Below are 26,312 nucleotides of genomic sequence, written 5' to 3'. Positions count from 1 at the left end.
GGTTTGAAACTGCCATTTTCCTCCAGCTCTGCTTTACTCAACAGTCTGCTGTTTTAAGCTACCACTTCTTCCCTCTCAGTGTCCCTTGCCTTTTCTCCCGTGCAACAGACATGGGTGCTGTGCAGCCTGCCTTCACTTTTGGTTCCCTATCCCACCCTGATATCATGCCAATCCAGAATTGTGACTTGGCACTACAAATCCTCCAAGAGGGGCTGTGTGATGATATACTTACATTTTTATTATAGAGATAAATAACTATGAAAGTTTGATCAGTGAGAGAACACCAAGCCTTTTTAACTTTCTGACCTGCTTCTCTTTTATTTTATCAGAATAGCTCCAGGGATGAGTTTGTTTGACAAGACTCCACCACTGTCAGAATGGAAGAAGAGGACACATTACTGTCTGTGTCAGAAGGAGCATTCACTGTATTTACAGTCAGTAAATGCTCTACACACTTTTCAGCATTCTCCCCCGGAATCTTTAGGTTGTTTTTATGAGCGTGTGGATTACAATTCTGTAATCCCATATCTAGATGTCACATCAGAACATCCTACTAACTTGGACGCTGATTCTGCATTCCTAGCTGATGGAATATTATCACCTAGATCTCTTGAGCAGTGGCATTTGCCTCAGGCAACCAAAAGGAAAGACAGCCCCAATGGCCTTTTAAACCCAATTGGTCAAAACATCTCATTGAAAAAATCAGGAAATGAAACATATTTCGAGTCTTCTGATCATTGGAAGGAGCTATCAAGAGAAAAAAGGCAAGAAGCTTACTGGGAATCCTTATCTGCTTCCTCTTCTCAAAGCTTGAGTCAGGCTGACTTGGAAAGTTTCACCTACTTTTTCCCAGAAGATTATTTTGAAGGGAAGCGGCCTAAAGTTCAGCTCACATGGCCTACTCCAAGTGGCCTAACCTCAGCAAAAGCCTTAGCAAGCTGTCAGAAGGTTCTTGAAACCTCTCCCATTGGCTTAGCTTGTAAAGGGCTTCTGGGCACCCAGCTGGATGTGGCTATTGAAATGTGCCTTTTGGATGTACAAAGCAAGGATGACCTCGCATGGGGAGAATCAATGATTGCATTTCTGGAAAATTCCTGTGAAAAAAGGGTGCTGGAAAACATAACTATGTGGTTTGATTCAACAAGCGAACTACCTGCTACACATAAAGAAATAATCAGAGCTCTCAGGTGCCCCAATCTATGTAATGGACATGGGCAGTGCAGTATGTGGGGATGCCAGTGCTTTGAAGGATACGATTCTCATGACTGTACAACCGCCAAAAGTGAGTAAGAAAAGAATTATGTTTGTTCGTAAGCTGTGTATCTTCCTGTAGCATTTGACTTAATGGAACATCTGCAGAGAGCAATTTGCTCTTCAAACAGCTTCACTAGTTAAGACCTATGATGAATTAATAATCAGGTTTTGACCTTGACAAGCTGATCGCAATACCTGGCTGGCTGCTCTGGAGGCGTGTGGGTTTGTGCACGCAAGTTTACCTTGGTAAACTTGCAAAAATGGATTTGACAATTCCCTTAAACAAACTGGTTTGAGAGAAGTGATTTTTTTCTTATCATCCCCATGCTACAAAAACAAACTCCTAAAAAAAAGAGAGAGAGTCCCCAACACAGATGTTATACTAATTTCAGAAGGCTCAGTTGCAGGAGTGGGGGTGGAGGTGACTTGGGGCTTCATTCTCCCCACAACTTTTTAACATCTATATCGCAATATTGGGGGTGACTATCTGGAGGTGTGGACTGTGATGTCATCAGTACATAGACGACACTCTGTTCTACCTTTCTTCCCCATCTACTCATTCCATGGAGGCTATTGAATGAACTGATGTCTGGAGGCAAATTTGAGCTGGATCAGGACAAACAAGTTGCAGCGGCAGCCAGACAAAATAAGGATGTTGAGGGTAGGGAAACCACCTATTCTAGAAGGAGGTTTGCAACTGATCCATAACCAATTGGACTCCTCCTTTTTACAAGCTCAAGCTATTTATTTTCTAACCAGCTCAGAGTTGTCAATTGCAACTTTACCTGCAGAGGATGGATCTCACCTCAGTTATCCATGCACTAGTGACATCCAGGCTGGATTAATCTAATGCACTCTATGTGGGGCTACCTTTAAAGGTGGTTAGAAACATCAACTGGTGCAAAATGTCAGGTGCCAGGCAGTCGGAACATGTGGCACCTACAGTCACTACACACCAGGGGTGCCAAGTTGAATAAAATATTGAGGGGGCAGGTAAGCCCTGCCCCACATAATCAATCACAAGACGCAGCATGCACACACTATTTGAATGGCAATCCCCATCAACTTTGATGGGGGACGACCCCCTCAAATATTTTATTCAGCAAGACCAAAAGGACCTCAGCTCCTAGGCGTTGGCTCCTATGCTACACACACCCCCTTTATAAATTTGGCTTCAAATCAAATTAACTTGTATGACAACGAATTCTGATCAATTTTTAAAAATGTTTACATTATCCCACAGATGAAAAGCAGTATTCTTTTCTTTTTAAAAATAGTTCAGTTTTGTAGGGAACTTTGATTCTCATCCCTCCTCCTCCTCCTCCTCCTCCTTCTTCTTGTTTCCTGATATTTTAACTTTCTGACATTATATTATAAAATGACCAACTAACCCTTCAATCTTAAACACACATTTTTAGGAGAAAATCCCACTGATACCAATATAACTTGCTTCCACATTGCTATTTGTGGTTGTAGCCTGTCCACTTACATGAGATGGAGACTAGTAGCTGAGAATCAGACTGCAAAATCAGAGGAGACTGCCAAAGGGAGTCGCTCTCTCTTCCCCCGCCCCCCATTTCATTTATAAAGTGATGGCAAAATCTCCAACAAACAATGTCAAGGTAATGCACAGCAGCCATTCCAAAAGGTGAGGCTGATGGACCTGGGAAACCTTTAACATTTGCTTTTTCAGTTTTCCATAATACACCTGAGATTGCATGTTGTTTTCTCATAAAAGGAAGCTTCCTCTTAAAGATCACTCACCCAATTCACACACAGTCCTCCAGATACATATTAACCACTTGGGTGCTACAACAGAGATAAGGAAATACAGTGGTGCCCCGCAAGACGAATGCCTCGCAAGACGAAAAACTCGCTAGACGAAAGGGTTTTGCGGTTTTTGAGCTGCTTCGCAAGACAAATTTCATAGAATCATAGAGTTGGAAGAGACCACAAGGGCCGCCGAGTCCAACCCCCTGCCAAGCAACCCCCTGCCAAGCCCTATGGGCTTGCTTTGCAAGATGAAAACGTCTTGCGTTTTTTGCAAGTTTGTTTCCTTTTTCTTAACACCGTTAATGCAGTTGCGACTTGACTTCGAGGAGCAACTCATAGAACGCGGTGTGGTAGCCTTTTTTGAGGTTTTTGGCGATTTTTGAAGCTTTTTCAAAACTTTTCCGACACCGTGCTTCACAAGACGAAAAATTCGCTAGACGAAAAAACTCACGGAACGAATTAATTCCGTCTTGCGAGGCACCACTGTAATAAACAGTTGCACTTGTTAGAGTGATAGCCTGAACTTATGACAAATGATATTATTGTGCTCTCTTTTAAGCTGTGGTAGATGTATCATGGGAAGATGTGTTGCTGCCAGTATAGCCATCTGAGGGTTATCTAGGCCCAGGTAAACTTTAAGTGGCAGATAGTAACGGAGAAAAACACATGCATACATATAAACAGATGGGATGCAGGTGGCGCTGAGGGTTAAACCACAGAACCTTGGACTTGCTGATCAGAAGGTCGGCGGTTCGAATCAACGGGTGAGCTCCCGTTGCTCGGTCCCTGCTCCTGCCAACCTAGCAGTTTGAAAGCACGTCAAAGTGCAAGTAGATAAATAGGTACTGCTCCGGTGGGAAGGTAAATGGCGTTTCCGTGCGCTGCTCTGGTTCACCACAATCGGCTTAGTCATGCTGGCCACATGACCCAGAAGCTATACGCCGGCTCCCTCGGCCAATAAAGTGAGATGAGCGCCGCAACCCCAGAGTCAGTCACGAAAGGACCTAATGGTCAGGGATCCCTTTACCTTTTTACATATAAACAGAGCTTGTTTTCAATACCTGTCAGATGGGTGCTATTGTCAATATAAGAGAACAAGAGAGGTGTCCATGGTGAGGTGTCCAGCACCTTTTTCTAGAAAACCAGCACTGCATATAAAGATATACTATGGGAGATGTTCAAGTGTTACTCAGAGTAAGCTCACTGAAGTTAATGGATTTTAATCATGTGCGTTACTTTCAATGTCTCTACTCTGAGTAAAAGTTAACTGAACACCACCCTTTCTCACATTCACTCTTAATTCACTTACGCTACATACATACTTCCAAATCAAAGTGCACGATCAGGGGATTGGAGATACAGAATTAAAAATTGCTACTTCATGAGTCCCTTTGTCCACCTTCCTTCTCTGAAGGACTGGCCTGTGTAGCAGGTTCCAGAGTGAGCTAAGGCCACCAGGGTATTCTGCCCGGACTAGACTTTCCTTGTCACCTTTGCAGCTAAATGGCCTGGAACCCAAGTACCTAAAAGTGCACCTTCCCCAATATCAATAATTTCTGACCCTATGGTCTGCGGCCTCAGTAATGGTGCTGCTTCTTAGTGAGCATGTCCCATTTGTGGAATGCCCTCCTTGGTCAGGTGTATCTGTCTCCCTCATTCTTGACCTTCAGGTTGAATTTAAAAACATTGCTCCTGGCACCCCTGAGATAATTGTTGGGTAAAATGCATTTTATAACCGTTTTATTGCTGACTTTATTGTACCAGTTGCTGGAAACTGCAGGATGAGAGTGCAAACTGGGACCATCTCTTCCAAACAGAATAGCACCAACAAATTTGTTATGTTTAAACCTACACTTTTTAAAACAACAACAGCTCAGGTCTCTTTGAATGGAGCCTCTTAGCATTATCTCTGTGTTTGTTCACAGACAAAACTCCCCTCCCCTTAACAACCAGCTTAACCCTCTGAAAAAAACACACACAAAAAATACGCTCTTTTATAAAAACATGCAACAAAACAATGTACTAACAGAACGATAGTTTCCTTGACTTGTATGTCAAGTGTGCATAATTATGCCTTCTGTTGAGGAATGTATACCTTGATACTTGTGCTATAGGGAATAAAGTAAACCTCCAGTGAACTTATCAAGAAACAAAAAGGTGAAGACATTGCAAATAAGGATTGCAGAGACAACGTGAAACATAGCCTTGGTACCTGCATTTGATGAGCACAGGGCAAGAAAAGCAAGCTTGAATTGGTATTGAATTATGTTTGCTCTCTGGTATTTTGTAAAAAGCCATTCCAGTGAATTGTATAAAATATCAGGTTTCAATGTATTGTCTATAACGTAGTAAAAAAAGAAAGAGTTTCATCAGAACATAAGAAGAGCTCTGCTGGATCAGGCCCGGTGACCTATCTAGTGCAGAATCCTGTTCTCGGAGTGGCCAGCCAGCTGCCTATGGGATGCCCCAAAGTATCATCTGAGCTGAGATAGTTTTCTAGTTCCAATGTACCTTCCTGCTTAAAATATGGGGGGGGGGGACAGTTTTGTGTACTTCAATGAATTTCTTCAAGAAAAAGAAATAGGGGTTACATAAGAACTGTCTTCTTAGGTGAGACTGGTGCTTTATCTAGATCAGAGTTACCCCTTCGACTGTGGCTGAACAGATGGTCTGGGACATGGATGGAGAACTTACAGCCCTCCAGAGGTTGCTGGATTGCAACTTCCATAATTCCAGAGCACTGGTCATGCTGGCAGGATAGATGGGAATTGGACTCTATCAACATCTGGAGGACCAGAGGTTCCTCAGCAATGACCTAGGGAGATCCATAAACAGGGAGAGGTAGTGACAGACACCCCTGTAGCTTATCCCCAGGGTGTACTTGGAGGAAGTACGTCTGTAAATGTGGAGGCTGTCCTTCTGTCAAAACTCTGAGTACAGTCATACCTTGTGTGGCGTTAGGTTCATGTTGCGTCTTTTCAGCTTGCGAACGCGGCAAACCTGGAAGTGTATACTTCCGGGTTCCGCTGCACGTGCAGAAGCGCTCTGCACGCTTCGCACATGCGCAGAAGCGCTCTATCGCACTCCGCACTTGCATAGAAGCACCGCTCTAGTTGTGGACTTTTCAGGGTGCGAATGGCACCCTGGAACGGATCGTGTCCGCAACTAGAGGTACCACTGTAACTTGTAGACAGATCTAATACTATATTATCATATTTTCTTTTCTGTCTGTTTATTTTTATACCGCTCCTTTTAAAAGCTATTGATGCTAGCTTTCACCACAAGATCTTTTGGTGGTGAATTCAGTCAGGGTTGACAGGTTCAGGGCAAGATGCACAAATGGGGACTAATGGTTATTCTATAATTACACATTTCTGAAAAAGTTACGAAAACACTCAGAGATATTTGCCGGTACCTACGACCAAAAGAAAACCTGGAATATTATAATGCATGGTCCCCAGAGTGCAGCAAGATGCACATTTGTTAGGCAAAGTGACATGTCTTTACCTAGGCAAAGTCACCTGGTTGTTTGTCCAAAGGTGCTAGCAGTGTGGATTAAATAGGGTCCCCCCCCCGAGAGCTGGTTGTTCAATGCCCCTGATTTTAAGGAACACCTTATTTATGGGTGTCACATATTTAGTTGACAATAGTCAGATAGCACTTAAGGACACTCAAGTAAATCTGAGGAGGATGTGCTTGTGCTGTTAGGTTCCTTCATTCATCTTCCATGTGTTCAAGGTTCAGCCAAACACAAATGGGCACCTTGTTGTAGACATGTGTAGTGAACAAGTGGACACTGAGGGAGTAGGGTCAGTGGCATGTGAAATGAAGGGGAAGTGCTAGCAGTGTGGTCCTACTTCCCTTTATCCACATGTACCTGGTCCACATGAATAGCTTATGATCAGGACTAGTATTCTTCTGCAGCCTAGGTTTTTTCTAATATCAGCTTGACGGGGTGGTTCTTTAATGATATTACTTCTTGTTTCCAAACCCATGAGAATAGATCCACATTTTATGTCAAAGCAAGACCTATTAATTTAAACAGAAAAGCATGTTTCCCTGAGGAAAGCAGTGGGACAACAACAATTTAAAAATCTTTTTGGACCCATAACTTGAAATCAAGGGACAAACAAAAATGTGGATGGGCCCGTAATCACATTTGAATGCACTAGAACTAAAATGTAGATTGTACCAACCCTTAAATACTCACAACTCAATGCAAAATTGTCCAGGTGGCCAGATTTATAATTATCATCAAACTGATATAGAAATTTAGAGACGAAAAGCAGTTACAAAATTTGGCATTACTCCAGGAAAATGTCACCCTTTAATGCTCCTTTCTAGCGTCATTAAAAGAAAAAAAAACTCCCAACACCTGTAGAAGGTGCTTAAAATGTCATTACCTACTGTAATTAAATGGAGAATTCAATTATCATGGATAACAAATCAGGCTGGCCTGCAATTTGTGTACACTGACCATGGTAGCTTTTTTTTTTTTTAATCATAACCAACAAGCACAACTTAGGAAGTTATATAGAGCTTCTGTAATACTCTGGGGAGCAATCGCAAAATAAAAGGTAATGAGGAGTAATAAGGACAAATTAGTTTCACTATGGTAATGACAATTTAAGAGCTTTCTGGGTGTGAATTTCAATTCCACTGTGGAATGTCCAGGAAAGAAGAGGCATCATAGGCAAAAAAAAAAAAAAAAAAAGTCAGAGTTATTAAATGTTTCATTTGCATCCTTTTCTTACTTTGATACATCACTTTACCTTGGGCTACTTAGTTCTCAAATCTATATTAGTGAAATCTTCCCCTACTTGGAATGCAAATATATCCATAAATTTACTATTTCTATGCTTGGAAAATATATATCCAACTGAATGTACATATTTTGGAGCCAAACCATATCCCCTATAGCAGTAGCTATATGAGTTGTGCTTAAAAAAAGATTTAAAAAGAATATTAACCATTTTCCAATGTTATCCTTCTAACATTAGACTGGATTCAGTTCTTCTATTGCATCTTAGATTAGAGGATATTAATTTAAAACAAGTAAAAACATTAAGGCTGCAATCCTATACACACTTACCTGGGAATAAGGCCCACTTATGAATGGAGCTTTCTTTTGAATAGATCTTTTCAGGATAGCATGTTTCATAATCCCATTGGATTCAGCTAGCACCACAGACATGCAGAAAGTTTGGACTGAAGGCTTTATGTACAATCATAAAACAGATGGCAGACAAGACTGAAGGAAGATTGCTTTCTCTTCTCAGGATGTGGATAGGGGAGAATTTAACAAAATAAAACAAAACTTACAATGAGAGCCATGTGCAATGTGACTTGCAGAATGGGCCAGGGCCAAATGTAGGTTTGACCCATCAGTGATGAATGAAAGGTGTCTTTATTGTTAATACTTAGGCAGCATACGCAAGTGAAGCATTTCACAAAACTGTTGAGCTCCAATTCCACTTTGTAATGGAAGGGATCAGACACATCAGTTCATCCTGAACTGAACAAGACAGATTCTTAAAATCATGTACTGTTGCTTTGCCACCTATGTTCTGTGGAGTCATTAAGTGATAATGCAAGCCAGGATAAGAGCAATCACAATCCTGGAAAAGTCACTCAAAGATAGATGTGCATACTCATGCAGGACATAGAGTTGGTATTGGGAATTTGGCAGGTAGACAGAACCACCTTGATAATTGCGCCCAAGGTCTCACCTGATATTGACTGCCTATGAAAATACATTTTATGCATATTTCCTCTCATTATTTATACATACATATATACATAAATGGATATGCACATCATACATACATACATACATGCATACGTACGTACACACACAAATTAAGCTCTTTGTGGAATGAAACTAACCAATGCTAATACCAGTCTGAGTACCCTAAATTATGTAAGGCAATGGTATGCCCTTTTCCTTGATTTGGTTTGCCTATTTACTCATATACATTTTTGTTTATTTCTCTTTATTTTCCCCTTTTTGTACCCCCACCCCCTTAAAGAACCAACTACTCTTCAGTTATTGGCATGGAAGGGATTATGAGTATAAGGGGTGGGTTGCAGGGGATATAGTAGTTAAAGGTTGGGGGGAAAGTGAACATTCAGGAATACGGTACTACTAATAATATTTTTAAAAAACATAGACAGACATAGTGGTGTGCTATGCTATATACAGAAATGACTTGGAGCCACTTTGCGCGCTGTAAACTCCCATGCTGCATTGTGGTCAAATAATGTATCAGACATAAATGGAGCACGGCAGTGGGACCTACAATGTTACAGTGAATTCCCATCCTAAATATTTTGTGTATTGTACAGTGGTACCTCAGGTTACATACGCTTCAGGTTAAAGGCGCTTCAGGTTACAGACTCCGCTAACCCAGAAATAGTACCTCGGGTTAAGAACTTTGCTTCAGGATGAGAACAGAAATCGTGCTCCGGCGGCACGGCAGCAGCAGGAAGCCCCTTAAGAACAGTTTCAGGTTAAGAACGGACCTCCGGATCGAATTAAGTACTTAACCCGAGGTACCAGTGTATACCATACCAGTACTGCATATAGCATTAAAAGCAGGAGTTTGTAGTCCCCATTGTTTGGTCTGTGATTATAGACATCTGCCTCTGTTCCTAGAGCTGGCGAAACGTGAACATTTTGAAAAACAAAGAAAAACATCAATAGTGCCCTAGTTTCTATTGTTTTAGCTTCCATTACTTTCCATCCAAAGCACAAATCTGGCTGGATTGTAGCAGGTCTATTAGCTTGATAGATACAAAAGTCAATAGAAACTAAATTTAGAAAGGATATCAAATCTTTATCATAAGGGACCTGGGAGGCTGCATGGCTGTTGATCTATATTGTACCACCGCAAATCAAATAAGGGAGATTAGTCCTTTTGGTGATTAGTTTATTTGGTTTAATGCAAAGCAGTGAAAACAATTCTGTGAAACAAGCAGTTGGGAAAAAAGTCTTATTTTTAAGGCACCTAGGATTAACTAACACATGGCTTCACAAAAGAACGTGCTCTGATTTTAAGTGGCAAAACCATTCTCTAAAAACTACTATGTGCAGGCATGAACATCCTCCTCTCCACCCCCTGCAATTCAAAATCGTCCTTTTAAAACATAAATACATTACCTGCCCAAACAATTTCAAAACAGCAACTATTCATAATAAATATTTGTTTGTAGATAATGAGATCATTTGTGTTTTAAATTATTCACAGTGAGCCATTTGTCCTGCATCAGTGTGCACACACAGTCCCTGCATGTAAATAATAATTCACTTAAGTAGCTTAAAGTGACAGGAACTAAACATGGGTTCTTTAGTGCAGGGAGTTTTTCCTGTTGGTTCATACACTGGCAATTATCCATGAGCATGTTTTTCTTAAAGCAGCACACTGTCTTCTAGTCAGGTATAGTAAATCAACTGTCACCTGCCTACTCAGCATCCAGATTTTCCTAACGCCTCTCTTGCCTTGGCCTGTTGCAGGTCTTTTCTTGGAGCCCAGCTAGGGAGCCGTATACAACCCTGTTTAATAAACATATTGCTTTACCAACAGCTATGAATAATCAAGGTTCAATATGCAACAGAGATAACCTGTTTTGCAAAGCATTAACTTAAGAATTCTCATGTCCCCACCATTTACTACAGAGGCGGGGAACATCTGGCCTGCAGGAGTCTTTGACTGCCTGGGCATCCAGTTTGTTTCCCTAAAACTACATCCACCTGCCTATCAGCTGATGCCACTGGCGATGTCAGCCAATGGGCTAGGGGACATCCTTTAATCCTGCTTAGGCTGTATCACCCTGTTCCCAAAAGAAATCTCCCTGCCTTTCCTTTTAAACTCAATGTCATTGCGATCTTCAAGGGGCGGGAGACTCCCAAGCACTTTAGAAAGCTTCCCCTGAAGACAGGAAGTCTGAAAATGGCTACTGTAAAAATAGAAGCAGGAAGTAGTAGCAGTGGGAAAGAACCAAAGTGGTCCTTCGACGTTTCATATAGCAAAGCCATTTAAGAGGACACAAGAAGGAAAATGAAACCAGGAAGAGAGCTGAAGTTTTGAAGCTCAAGACTTCAGCAGTTAATCTGTTGAATGGTTGTTAACAGTATGTTACAGACGGAGCAGATGCAATCTGAACTGCAAGTGTACGAATAAGGCAGCTCAGCCAGAATTTCAGGTCAAGGGTTTTGATGCACTACCTGTAACAGGGCAGCTTTATGGGCAGCAAAGAACATAAATAGAGTACAAAGTGCCAGTTTGAAGCACTCCATGGGATGAATTTACCAAACATAAAGTTGTTTTTCAACTGTAAATGGCTTGCCAAGACAGCTTATCATAATGATGAATTTGCAGGTGTAGCCTCTGATTTGTGCACCATGGGAAGTTCTTTTGACATCAAGAGATAAAGAACGGCATGATGCCAACTTTGCTAGCACCACCGTGGCATTAAAGGCATTAAAGAGCATAGTGAATGAGTTGATCCAAGAGTAGCAGGGGATGCACTTTGAAAAGGCCAGGTAGAAATGCATACATAGGAACCAAGATGCAGAAGATTAATTTTCAGTCGTCAGCTGTAGAATTAGAGGAAGAGAGTCAAGTACACACCTTGAAACAAGTAAGTCTGCTTCTAGATTATGCCAAAGTCATCTTTCTGGGTCATTGTGAAAGGAGGAAAAGGTAAAGGTAAAGGGACCCCTGACCATTAGGTCTAGTTGTGACCGACTCTGGGGTTGCAGTGCTCATCTCGCTTTATTGGCCGAGGGAGCCAGCGTGCAGCTTCCAGGTCATGTGGCCAGCATGACTAAGCCGTTTCTGACGAACCAGAGCAGCGCACAGAAATGCCATTTACCTTCCCGCTGGAGCAGTGGGATTAGAATTCAGAGTCCAGGAGTCCAAAAGGCTTCTTGGAAAGAAAAGGAAATAAACCTTGTGACAGCTGCTGGAAGTGGGGACACTAGAGGAGAAACCACCCACTGTCATTAGTCTGTCCCAGAGGAACCTGCTGCTTCAGCACGGCAGTATATTCTATTTTTCCTTCCATCACAGTCTCCTTTTGCTTTTTCTAGCAGATAATCTTGGCTGGGTTGTTTGTTTGTTTGTTTGTTTTTGCCAGGGTTGGCATCTGCTGAATGGACCCCAAACCATTTCTGAAATATATACTGTGATCATGCTGTCATATATTGCATTGTTAGAATTAGGACTGCTGAGATATAAACTGCTTTGAGCTCTTAGGAAGTAAAGCACCACGTGAATGCCAAAGGCTCAATCAAATCCACACAGCTGGTATGTGAGGAATGATCTTGTAGGACATAACAGAATTCTGTTCCTTGCCCTCTTCCACCTTGCTGGCCCCTTCAATTTGAATTCCTTGACAGAGCAGAGAGGGGTTGACTGGCCAAGGATAATGGAGGCCTCCCATCCCTTTAAACAGCCAGTCGCAGTGGGTGAGTACATGCATTCCACAGTGGGAGGGGAATGGAAGCAGGACTCTGTTATGTAAACAGCAGGAATGGGAAACCCATAGCCCTCCAAATGCTGTCAGACACCATCAGAACCATCATGGTCAATGATCAGGGATTATGGGAGTTGTAATACAGATGCCTCTAGTAAACCCTAGATTCCCCACTCCCTGTTTCATAGGCTTTCTCTCCATTTACAATATTCCTAATAGTATTCCTGAGCTGCCGGATCTGCTGCTAAGGGGACCGTGCATAATAAGCAGCAAGCAAGGCATTCCCTTTTGCACACTCTTTTTCTTTTCTTTTTACACACACTTTAATTGCTATTTGTCCTTTTAATGTGATTATACACATTAATGTGTCAACAAAATTCTGCACCGTTTCATTAAAGATGACATGAAAGTTGAGGAACCTCAAATTTATCTATCCACATTTAAGGGGGGGAAATGCCATCAACACACTTAAGGTCAAGCACTGTTCCTGGGACAACTGGGTAGTATGACCTGAAACAACAGAGTTCAGTACTCCCTGCCCACCCTGTAATGTAGCAATTAGAACATTAACTTAACTACTATGTCAGATTTGCTTACAGTACATTACACTACAAGTCCAGCAATAGCTGATTTTCCTTTCCTGTTGGTGCAGTCTTTAAAAGACACCTATAGGGTGGTTAAAGGTAAAGGGACCTCTGACCTTTAGGTCCAGTCATGACCGACTCTGGGGTTGCGGCACTCATCACGCTTTATTGGCCGAAGAAGCCGGCGTACAGCTTCCGGGTCATGTGGCCAGCATGCCTAAGCCGCTTCTGGCAAAGCAGAGCAGCACATGAAAATGCTGTTTACCTTCACGCCACAGCGGTATCTATTTATCTACTTGCACTTTGACATGCTTTTGAGCTGCTAGGTTGGCAGGAACAGGGACCAAGCAACTGGAGCTCACCCCGTTGCGGGTATTCGAACTGCCGACCCTCTGATTGGCAAGTCCTAGGCTCTGTGGTTTAACCCACAGCACCACCTGCATCCCTTATAGGGTGGTTAGAAGCATGGAATAGAGGTTTCACATCTCCTTAAAAATTGTGTGGGTGAAGGAAAGTTGGTAGGCACAGAGTACGCATGGGAAGGAATCTAGATGGGTGATATTCCTTCTTATGCACAGCTGGAGCTCTCTCCTGCCTTGCCATCCTAAGCATCTATAATTCATTTCTCTTATTTCTCAGGTACGTAGTTGTAATTATGCAGATACCTCTGGTCCATGAGCAGAATAAGATTCAGATGAACATCTGGGACATGGGTGGGGAACCTTCTTCAGCTCAAGGGCTGCTTTCTCTCACAGTCAACCTTCCAGGGTCCACATGCCAGTGGTGGGTGGAACAGACAAAAAGATGGGCGGAGCAATGGGTGTGATTCATACCTTTTTCTTTCTTTCTTTTTACGCAGTAGAGTACATTCCACCCATACAAAAGTCAGTGGTTTATACACACCCACCCTCCCACCCACCTCTCCATCTGGGAAAGTGAGAGGTATTATGACAGAGCAAGGACACATTGCAAGCACTCTAGAAGGGTGCAAAGCATGACCTGTTGATCTGCAGAGACTTCTAAGGGCCCAGAGAGCTGCATTTGGCACCTGAGCCTGAACTTACCCACCCATGGAATAGAGGAAACAGGTTGTAGGTGGAGTCCAGATGTCAGAACGGTTTTTAAAGACAATGGGTATGTTGTTGTTTTTTGCAAAACAATGCTTATCAGCAGAACCTGTTCCAAACAGGCATGGGATGGGGTGTTCTGTACAGCTCTGCTTTCCACTACACTAACAATGACAATTCTCAATTAATTGTACATTATGACCATTTCAATACATGTTGAAAACATGCCTGAGAATGAAAAGTAGGGACCTGGTACATTTCCAGTGCACTTCACATATGGCAATGCCTGTGCTTGAAAACAATCATATTCCCTAGAACAATGGGAGAAGGTCATTACAGAGGGCAACATCCCTGAGACTGTGAAGGCTGCAAAGCACAGGTTTCAGAAGGATCCAACTGGCATGAGGGTTCATTATACAAGCAGGCATCACTCTTAGACTGTTGACCCCAACCAGTCTCAACAGGCTACCAGAGCAATTGCAAGAACTCTTAAACAGACCCTACTGTCACAGTACGTAGAAAATGTTTTATTGAAGCTCCAGTTCTGCAGTGCACTCACAGGCTAAAGATGCTTCCCTAATTTGTTAGGAAAGGCTTTATAGACTCCAAAATGTAGCAGGGTCACGTCCCACTAGAACATGCTTTTCTGCTTTCTGAAGAAACCATTGGAGCAGAGAGTGTGAAGGCTGCATTTTAGCATTCAGCCGATACCAAGGTGTCTGCATTCATCACTTTTGACCAGAGTGCAGAAATCCACCAGGTTCCAATTTAAGTTGGAAACACTTGTTGGTACGTACTCAGTCTGTACTTATTACTGCAGGATGCCTTCCATGCGTACCACAGTACTGGAAGAATAGATTTGTTGCTCTGGCCTTTATATCTGAAATATTTTACATATTTGTATGGCCTACTGAAAAACATATGCATACATATATAAATATCTTGTATCAGATATGACATAGGCAGTAGAAATATCATCATCATCATCAACCTTTATTACGGTCCAGAGACCCAACAAATCATTACAAAGCAGTACACAATTCATACAGCCTACCTCCAAGTTAAACAAGCATTTTGTTTAGAATATAGGGATCATTTGTTCTTGCAACCACCAATAAAAACTTTGCCACTGCTAATGTTCTAGCATTTGTCTGGTCTTCCAGTAGGAACCTGACATAGTGAGCCTCTAATTTTCCAGGGAAAGGTACCAGCAAGGGTAGTATCAGTTCAGCCCTGGCTTGCTCATATTTTGCACAATGCAACAAAATATGTTTTATGGAATCAATGTCTTGAGCACACGAGCAAAGTCTGTCCTGGTAGGGAACTCCTCTCAACCTGCCATCCAACACTGCAGAAGAAAAGACATTTAGTCTGGCTTTGGTGAAAAGCCTTCGATAGTTTGGTACTGTCAGGTTTTTAATGTAAGATGTTAACTTAAAGACATACCCATATTGTACTCCTACTGCCAGCAGACTACAGACTGCATGTGATCGAGATCGCAAGTCACTGTGTGCATTATCCCATAATCTTTGCTTTAACATCTTTTGGGTGCCTTCATAACCCAGGTAATACAGTTGGGGGGGGGGAGAGACAGACCAATAGAGGTGGCTTTTTTAGCCATGGTTCCCTGCCATTTCCTGACAAAGATCCTTTCAAGATGGCGTCGTTAGTAGAAATATAAACAATACAAATATAAAAGCACATGAAACCCAGTACAAATACACAGGGGCATAGCGTGGGGGACCTGGGGGGTTGCCCCTCTCCTTGGCTGGGCAGCACCATGTGAGGATGTTGCCAAGGCAGCATTCTTGCGGGCCCAGAGGACTCCCTCTGTGCCCCACCACCCTCAGGGCACACCCTGCTCACCCAACCCAGGTGGCAGGAACATACGCTCTGCTGCTGAAAACACAGTAACATAAAAACAGTGTCAGCACTGGGATAAAACAGAACAAAAAGAGGGGTCTCATATGTAAGAAATTAAAGCAAAATACGAACCTAATACTTTTCAGGAAGGCCCCAGCTAACCTGTACACAGCAACACAAACTATGATGCTGCTGCAATGCAGTTTTTATAAATTAAAAGGCCTGAAAGAATAAAAAGGTTTTTGTCTGGCACCTAAAGGCATTAATCAAGATGCTAAGATAATCTTTTCCAGGGAGGGCATTATTTAAGGGTCTCTGAAACGACCCTTTCCCTGATCACCATCTTTCTCATCCCATTAGGTGCAGGTACATGTGGCAGAAAGCAACTTTCAGGCAAAATAGTCACAACTCATTTAGGGCTTTAGAGGTATGGCCAACCTTTTGAGTTTAGCCTGGTAATGAATTGGAAGCCAACATAGCATTGGCCATGAGATTTTTAAAAATGTGCCTTTTTAAGCACCAGCTTCTGGAATTGACTACCCAGGTGAGAGCAGAACCAATGTACAGTGATACCTTGGGTTAAGTACTTAATTCGTTCCGGAGGTCCGTCCTTAATCTGAAACTGTTCTTAACCTGAATCACCCCTTTAGCTAATGGGGCCTCCTGCTGCTGCCGTGCCACCGGTGCACGATTTCTGTTCTCATCCTGAAGCAAAGTTCTTAACCCGAGGTACTATTTCTGGGTTAGCGGAGTCTGTAACCTGAAGCGTATGTAACCTGAGGTACCGCTGTAATGCAATACCTCCAAAGCCTAACCCAGACAACCTATTTAGGTACTAAAAACTGCTGAAAGGTTCAACAGGATCAGCAGGGTAACAACTACCACCCACCAAACACATTGTCTAGGAAGGGGATGTTTGCAACCAGCCAATAGTAGTTCATCATGCTTTGCAGAAATAACTCAGTGGGACCGAACACTACAAGCTGTGGCTGACTGTGATTTGTAAATTCCAAAAACTTGGAAATTCTAGAGGGACTAGTAGGCAGTGCTATTAAAACCTCATGAAAAACATAATGAAGCCTTTATTTTTATGCGCTACCCATCATTTATCAAAACTGCTCATCCTGCCTTCCTAATAGTGTTGTGTATTACACGACTACTGAACTAGCTGATGAATGCTGATAAGCAGGAAACTGGCTCTTTGTAAATACAATATTGTTGTTTAATGATGCTGTTAATACTACTGATAGCTCTTAAAAAACAACAGCAGAAAACAAGGGAAACAAAAGAAGTGCTTTGCAGTGGTAGAGCACATTCATGTTGCTTCTTGGATCTATTTATCCCATGTGGGGAATTCTTACTCTTTCATTAAGATGACTAGCCAGTCAGGTGGGCTTACAAGAGGGAATGAGAGGACATCTAGGAAGCAGCTAGTACTTGCAAAAGGGGTACTATTAAATGTTTAAGGCATCAATCCTAGACCAACTTACCTGGGAATACGGCTGGAAGGATCTGCCAATGTTGGTATTCTGTTTCTCATTTTCAACTCTTTGTTCTTCACATTTTGCAGCAATTTGCATTCTTCAAAAAATCCTCATGGAAATTCATCGGCATTTTTTGGGTGGATTTCTCCTAATTTTTATATGATGTTTTGATTTAGTACTACCTTTGCAAGCAGATTTCCCTAATATAATTAATGTTTGTATGTTAATTTTCACCAGTATCTTATTTTTTTATGAAAACTTTCCCCTAATATATTCATTTTTTTCGAAACATTGTTTGGTTGAAAAATTGCATTGCAAAATTCTGACAAGTGCGGATTACTGAGGATTGCTATGTTTCTGTTTGAATATTGTTTTGGAAAGTGCACATTCAGTTTAAATCTGCTCCAAGCCTAATTTCTTCTCCACCACAAGCTGGCAGTAAGCCCCACAGAACTCCATCGGATTTACTTCTGAGTAGACATTTAGAGATGCTCAAAGATACAATCATTCATCTGTTTGTTTGTTTGTTTGTTTGTTTGTTTGCTTGCTTGCTTTTACAAGGGAAGGAAGGTATACATATGTGCTTTGAATATATCAATGATTTAGATTGTAGTCCTCAACATACTAATAAATTAGCACATTCAACAATGTAGATCTTTCATCCACTCAATCTGCTGAAGTCTGTCCTTGCATGCAGGGAAAGTCTCTAACTGAGGGTTTGAGACCCATCAGCTACCCTCACCTGGTTCAGCTGGTCAGTCTAAGCCATTTCCTGGGATGTGGCCTCTGTCACATGCTGACAGCTTCTAGGAGCCACAGGTGAGAGTTGAGTGCAGGTGGGGACCAAAGGTAGACAAACTACACCGAAGGAGGACAACAAGTCCCCCACCAGAGGTACTACCCCTCCTCTAACATCCCATACATCCCGATGAGAAAGAACAAATGAGAAAATCCTACCTTCACAAATACCACAAAGCAGATATGCAATATCACTTATTTTATTTTGCAGTATGAAACTAATAGCATTTGTGTGTGTGTGTGCAGTCCTGCAAGACTTCATTTTGAATTTATTAGTAGCTGCTAGAATGACCTTTGCCAAAACCTGCAGCTTCCCATCAAAATCACAACAGTTACAGAAGGTAGAGGAGCAATGCATTTTGTTAGGGTGACAGGTTATGAAAGGGCTCCTACTAAATTCACAACATTAAAGCTGCAATCCTACACACACTTACCTGGAGGCGAGGCCCGGTGCAGTCGGCAAGGGCTTACTTCTGAGTATTGGACTATATTGCATAAAAGCCTCAATATCCAACTAAATCATATATAATAAATCAACCACCAGTAAGTGATAAAGACTGTAAACAATCACATCCATGTATCATTTGATTTTGATAACAGTTTGAATTTAGAAATTAATGTGTAATATGTTTATAGTCAAGGTGTTAAAGTTGAAGGGAAACTCCCTATAGGAATAACTTGAATAATTGTTATAATAGTTCTGCAATAGTCACAATGTTGATTTTAAAAAAGAAAAATTCTTTTTATTTTTATTTAAAGCATACCCCAAGATCTGTGCTGGTTGCAATCCTGTGAAAATATATAGTAAAGGTAAAGGGACCCCTGACCATTAGGTCCAGTAATGACTGCAAACCAGAGCAGCGCACGGAAATGCTGTTTACCTTCCCGCCAGAGCGGTACCTATTTATCTACTTGACTTTGACGTGCTTTCGAACTGCTAGGTTGGCAGGAGTGAAAATATATACAACAGGATTTTTTTAAAAAAAACGAACAAAAAAAATCACATTTAAATTGTACCTGGTTTCTATATGTTCTTTGTTTCTTTGTTTAAAGCACAACACATATATTCCACTCTTCATTGAATATTTTCAAACCCAGACTGGGGAGCAGTAAATCAAAACAATAAAACATATATAGAAAAATTACAATATAGAAAAATTACAAAATTGTAAAAAGACCCATTACATAAAAAGAAATTAACAGGTGCATCAAAATCAAAATGTTTATTCGGCTTTACGCCCATCATAAAGCACAACACACAAAACAAATCAAATAAAACAGCGGTCTCGTACAAGCCACAAGTAATATAACACAATTCACAGCTCACAAGGACAAATATTGGCAAATCAAAACAAAAATTTAAGATTAAAGTTAAAAATTTAGGCACTACGCTAAAATCAATATCTGATGTCAATATCAAAAATTCTTATAACTATCAATAATCAGCTAACATTCCATTCCGTCTCTTGTACGAGAGGACGGCTGTTAGGAATTTAGCAACCTGTAGAGTAACATAAGTATCTACATCTTGAAGAACCCAGGCAAGCTGTAGGTCTACTGGTTTGTCAGCCATAGGCTGGATTATGGAGTTTAGTATACTAGCACGAGCTGAACTGTACATAGGGCAGATAAACATAACATGATGTAAAGATTCAGATGTTTTCATTTCACAAGCACACATTGAAGGGACTTGGCCCTTAGTGAATCTATGTCTCAGCACGTTTGTTGGAAAAACATTGAACCTGGCTCTAATGAAGGCATATCGGTGAGATGCGGCTATAAGCGATGTTAAGTAGGACGGAGCACGATAGATAGGGGTTATGCCAAGATTTAACGGCGAGCAGGCTCCACCACCAGCTAAGAAATTTTGGTATAGCTCCACATCATCCAGCCTTTGATTTATACACCTTTTTGCCGCGTTTAGATCCAGTTTGAGCAGTTCCGTGGGCGAGATCTCATAGGACAGCAATTTGGCATGGATTTTTCCTGACCACAAATTTGTGAAGTCATCCCGCCACATGCTTTGAATGAGATAGTGGTTCGGGAGTTTATGCCATAGGGATATCCAATAAATCAAAACTCTCCTCCATAAAACTAACTCCACTGAGGGGATCTTCATTTCTAAGCGAATAGCCGCATTACTTACGCATGTTGGTAGTTTTAAAAGTCGGCGTAAGAATTGGCTTTGAAGCGACTCTAAAGGTGAGAGGTTTGCAAAGGCAGCCCATAAAGGTGCAGCATAGGCCATTGTGGCCATCACTTTGATGCTATACACTTTCAAGGCCGCAGGGATGAATAAGGCCCCCTCAGAGTAGAAAAAACGGAGGAGGGAGTGTGATAGGGCTTTTGTCTTGTTTTGAAGATATTCAACGTGCGCTTTCCACCCTAAATTATATTGAAAATAAATTCCTAAATATTTAAATTTATGTACTTGTTCGATTTTCGTGCCCTCCAATTTCCATGAATATAATTTTCGACTCCTTGAAAATATCAGTACTTTGGACTTGGTGTGGTTGATAGACAGATGATTAGAATGGCAATATGACACAAAAATCTTTAGTGCCCTTCTTAAACCCACTCTGGAGTAGGAGAGTAGTACCGCATCATCTGCATAGAGAAGTAAAGGACAACGATAATCTGCTATACGGGGGGTGTAGATAAATTTTTGTGAGTCGATTAATGGGTTCCTCATATCACTGATAAATAAGTTAAAAAGAAGAGGTGCTAAAATACAACCCTGGCGTACACCCTTATTTACTGGCACTGGGTTAGTTAGGTCTCCAGCAGGGGATATTCTTACCCTGGCCACGGACCCGGCATGAAGTTGGGAAATAAGCCACAGGAGCCTTCTATCTATTCCCCAGCAGGCAAGTTTATCCCATAGTAATTGCCTCGGAATACTATCAAACGCAGCTTTCAAATCTATGAAGGCTGCGCAAAGTTGGCCCCGTCGAGGTGTCGAGTATTTCCGGGCTAAGTGATAAAGAATAATTGCCTGATCTGTTGTGGATCGGTTTAATCTAAATCCAGCTTGCTCATGCCCAATCAGGTCAGCCTCAACTGACCACTTCATCAACCTTGCCAGCAAAAAACGGGCATATATTTTCCCAATGGACGATAGCAGGCTGATGTTCCGGTAATTCCCTGGGTCACCGGGAGGGCCTTTTTTGTAGATAGGAATTATAATGGCCTCCTTCCACGTTCCTGGTATTAAGCCCGTGGCATTTATTGCGTCAAACGTTTTAGCTAAAATCCCTGCCCACCATGCAGAATGTAGCTTTATAGCCTCAACAGGGACCAAATCTGGCCCAGGGGCTTTACCAGTTTTCAGCTCAGCTATCAATTCTAGGATTTCAGCAGGGTCGGTATTGGGCCAGACGGGAAGGGGATTAGAAGGTCTCCAGTGAGTGGCCGGAGCTTCTGTCACTGAGAAATATTTTCTCAGGAACTGCTCCCATGTAGGGGCCGGGATCACCGTTAAGGGGTATTTTGTGTTTCTTCCCTTTATTAAGGACCAAAATTTCCGGGAGTTATGAGATTTTGAGGCAGAGATTATAGTCTGCCAGCGATTTAAATGCCATTCCCGTTTGGCCGATTTCTGGGCCTGAACAGGTGCATCATAAGGCAAACAGAGCTTAACTACCATTAGAATTCCCAGTTTAAACCAAATTCCGGGGTAAAGACAAAGAAGCATTCAACACTCTAAACTAAATGGTCTCAATGACAACCCCATTCCATCTCTCACCTGTGAGCCCACTTCACTCCTCCTGTGTCTCATACAAAGAGGGGTCCACTCTGCACCAACAGACTCTCACTCTGCAGCTTCTGAACAAAGTAAAACCTTTTGTATCCACTCTCCAACCCACCCAGACTCTTACCTGCATCCACAGAAAGAACCCCCACTCCCTTTGCATAATAGCAACAGAGCAAAAGAGCAGGAAGGTAGCAGTAGCCCACAGCTGGTGTTTCTCTCTTGTTCTTGGTTTTGGAAATACCCATGGGCTTCAAGGTCAGTAAGGAGGAATGTGCAGGTAGAAGTTCTGCCCCCTCTTACCTCTCTCCTTATATGCATTTTATACACATTCTTCCCCTAAAATAACATTTTGTGTGCTTTTTAATGCATTCTCCCCTGAAACATGCATATTTGTTCACATTTTTTCAGTAAAAATGTGCAATCTTATGCACGTTCTTTGAACTGAAACTGCATTACAAAATCCAGCTCATAGCACCTGCATTCCTATTTGCGTATAACTCCTGGATTGGTGAATTAGGCTGGTCTGCTTTAAAATGCTACCTCTGTCCCTACTGCAGACTGTTGAAACTGCAGAACCAGTATGGCTAATGTAGTCCGCACACGGAATGGAATAATATTGCTTGGGGGAATTGTCGCATATCCTATGGCTTTTGCTATTATAAGGATGATCTGTAGTAATTCTTGAACCGTCGAAATGACAATCAATGGATGACTTATCAAATAGCTTCCGATGAACATCCCCTTGAGCAACATTCAACAGGAATCTTTGATCCTGCTCAGATCCAAGCCCTCAGAGGAACACCTTTCGTTGACATATTTTTCCCACACATACACACTTATGGGATCTCTTCAAGTGCCACATATATGAGATTACCAAATATTATGTTGGATTAAGGGTATTTTCAGAAATCCCTGATCAGCCTTCAGCGTCAGCTATCTAGGAGGAGTGTATGGAGTTTAAAAGCAGTAGCTGCAGCGTGGAGCAATTTTGTGACAGGGTGACAGATAAGTGGTTGCAGTTGCGCTCTCTCTCTCTCTCTCTCTCTGTGTGTGTGTGTGTGTGTGTGTGTACACACACACACACACATATACATACAGTGGTACCTCGGGTTACAAATGCTTTGGGTTACAAATGCTTCAGGTTACAGACTCCGCTAACCTGGAAGTAGTACCTCAGGTTAAGAACTTTACTTCAGGATGAGAACAGAAATTGCGCGGTGGTGGCAGCGGGAGGCCCCATTAGCTAAAGTGGTACCTCAGGTTAAGAACAGTTTCAGGTTAAGAACGGACCGCCAGAACGAATTAAGTTCTTAACCCGAGGTACCACTTTATATATCTATAACAAGTAAAGCCCGCCCAGCCATTCCTATATAGGCTTCCTCATTCTTTAATGCTCCCCGCCTTTACTCAAAAGTTCCTGTATTTAGAACATCAGCTTGGTGACATATGAATGCTCAGAGTGGGATTCCAAAGGACATGTGCCTGCAGATAAAGCTAAAGAGAAGTAATAAAAACAATATAAAAAATTATGTGCATGATCATGTACCATAGTCCCACTGCTACATGTTTGTTTCCCTTATAGAGCATCCAGTGGAGATCACAGATCTAATAAATGGGGGTTTCTGTGACATCCGGACGTCCGACTGTAGCAGAATCCACGTGTTTGGACACAACTTCAGAGATTCTTCTGATCTTCATTGTGAGGTCACCCGGTTGACTGTAAGCAATATGGATGCACAGATAGGTGAAAGGGGCTCTCTTCATCAGGAACCTTTACGTATTCTCTAGGTCTATAATTTATTGAGCACAGACAGCAATGTTTGCCATAGTATTCAGTGGCAAAAAAACATCGCATTGGGAGATAGTGGCATTTCCATAGTTCATTTCTGAAAATAAACCCACATATGCACGTGTCAGGGAACTGCCATCAGAGCATCAGGTGGTGGAGGGACTCAGGCAGGATGAAAGAGACTCAACTGCTGAAGCAGGGACCAGCAGGGGGAGGAGTGGGTCTCTGAGGGAATGCGAGCAGGAGGGAGGGCTCAGGGAGGCTTCCAGCGAGAACAGTGGGGAGGTATCGGAGTCTCCCATAGGGAGACCCACACCTCGCAGGAAACTGTCACGCCGTGAGTCCAGGAGACGCGTTTCCGTTAAGGAACTTCTTTGCTGGAAACGCTTCCGCAGACAGCCACTGTCGGACTCTACTAGTGACTAGAGCAGACATGTCTGAGGAGCTCCGTCACACACGGAGGTTTGTGGGGTCGCACAAACTCTGAGGGAGCACGTTTTCACGCACAAGCAGCTAATCAAACCCTCACAGCACGCACAAGCTTATCACTGAGTTTTCCTCACAAAAAGCGACAGTTCTATGTTATACTGCAGTGTGAAAGGAATATTAGACATCAGGACAGAAGTACTACAAATATCATCACTAAAACGAATGCAATAAACCCCATGTCTGAAGCAGCCTGAGTCTAAGCCGGCATGGCTCTAATACTGTGAAGCTGGAGAGATAACATGAATCTCAGCTGGTCCTATTTCTTGTTTACTGGCCTGCATCTAGTGGTTTGATTCTCTTAGTCTATTTATATGTGTATATTGCCTGTTATTATTGGGACTGGAAGTGATAAGTTTTCTTTCTGGCATGTACACTTTATACAATTGGTGTCACATCACCTCAAGATTGGTCCATAAGTGAATCAAAACCATGCAATCTCTTCCATTTCTCTGCGAGCTCTAATCCCAGTTTTACCCTAGTTCACTGATGCTTGAAATCACAGTATTATTATTTCTCAATTTGGTGCATCTGGAATCTATACGCTTGGTTGTATTTCTAAATGCATTTGAATTTTAAGTATCATAGCTAACTATCCAAGCTTCCGGATACACAGCTGTAGTCTACAGCTGAATGGTGGACTATTAAGATTATTATTCTACATCTTAATCATGTAATATGATAGCTTTATAAGGCTGCATATAAAAGAATGTATGGTTAAGAATTATTGGGATGAGAGGGGTTCTCCATCAGAGTGTTTCAAAATTGGATTCATTACAAAAAGTCTTTCCCATCGAAGCAGAAAGATACAGAATTTTCTGAAATTGTTTGTAGAAAGTAAACTTCTATGTGACAGGATGCATCCTACAATCCTAGAGATCCACATAGAATATTTATGTACAAATAGACCGTGTCGTGAGCCATAAGTTTCATGAAGGGCATGTCTAGATCCCATGCATTTGAAATACAGAATCACACAAATACTACCAAATCCAGCATCAGTCAGGAATACTACTGATAGGATGACACAATCAGTTTGTCCCACAAATTACATTCCTTCAGATGTTGTTACATGAGGTTGCTCCAGCTATGGGAATGTGGACATGGCACTTGCCACAGAAGATAGGTTTCAGGCATTGAAATAACATTTCCAGTTTTGACATGGGGAAGTTTTTAATGTTTCATGTTTTATTGTGTTTTTAATATTCTGTTGGGAGCCACCCAGAGTGGCTGGGGAAACCTTGCCAGATGGGTGGGGTATAATAATAATAATAATAATAATAATAATAATAATAATAATACTGCCATCAGCCAAGATAACTGAGCTGCGAAGGTCTGATCCATCCATTTTAAAATCCAGTTCCCAATACCATGAGGACCTCAAGTTGCTCTGCTTCAGTTTTATATTAAAAAAAGCAATTTTCCAGCTCTCACCAAAGTAGGGGGAAAAACTTGAAAACATAAAACCAAGACTTCAAATATTACAGTTGTTCCCCCCTCCCCACTTAAAATGCATTTCCCCCCAAAGACTTGACATTGCATGTTTAGGTTTTGAAGCTTTTGCTATTAAATTCTGAAGGGCACCGTTTCTAAAGTCACTGACAGAATAGTGCAATCAGCAGGGTGTTTGCAAAGGCAGATCCAGGGGAGCATGATCGGTTCGGTCACACCAGGCGTGGAGCTTCTGGGGTGCCACAGCTATGACTCCCAATGGAATGTGAGAGATGGGCGGGCAGATTTCGGCATCACCAGGAGGCCACTGAAGATTGAGACACCAAGGTCTGCCACTGGTGTTTGTTTTAGGCATAATTACATTACAACACCAGCAAATATTAGAGTCAGATTTGACTCCAATTATAATTATTATTTAACAGAGTAAGCATAGGGTTAGTATAGCTTGCTTCCTTCCCTCCAGCTACCTAGAGAGGGGAAGGACTTCGGCTCAGGGGTAGAATATCTGCTTCGTAAGCATAAACTTCCAGG

The 26,312-nt window shown here is 42.0% G+C and overlaps 1 protein-coding gene across 1 annotated transcript in view; it reads left to right on the top strand.

Annotated features, from left to right (window-relative positions):
• Positions 1-26,312, top strand: part of LOC310701736 (von Willebrand factor D and EGF domain-containing protein-like) — a 202,255-nt gene that overhangs the window by 80,396 nt on the left and 95,547 nt on the right. The window contains exons 12-13 of the mRNA XM_083493050.1: positions 330-1,282; positions 23,637-23,773. Of these exons, the coding sequence (XP_083349176.1) occupies positions 330-1,282; positions 23,637-23,773 (1,090 nt within the window). The remainder of the gene's footprint in view (positions 1-329; positions 1,283-23,636; positions 23,774-26,312) is intronic.

The sequence above is a fragment of the Podarcis liolepis genome (assembly GCF_965112155.1).
Source record: "Podarcis liolepis genome assembly, chromosome: 1".
Classification (NCBI taxonomy): domain Eukaryota; kingdom Metazoa; phylum Chordata; class Lepidosauria; order Squamata; family Lacertidae; genus Podarcis; species Podarcis liolepis.
This window is presented reverse-complemented; position numbering and strand designations above follow the sequence as displayed.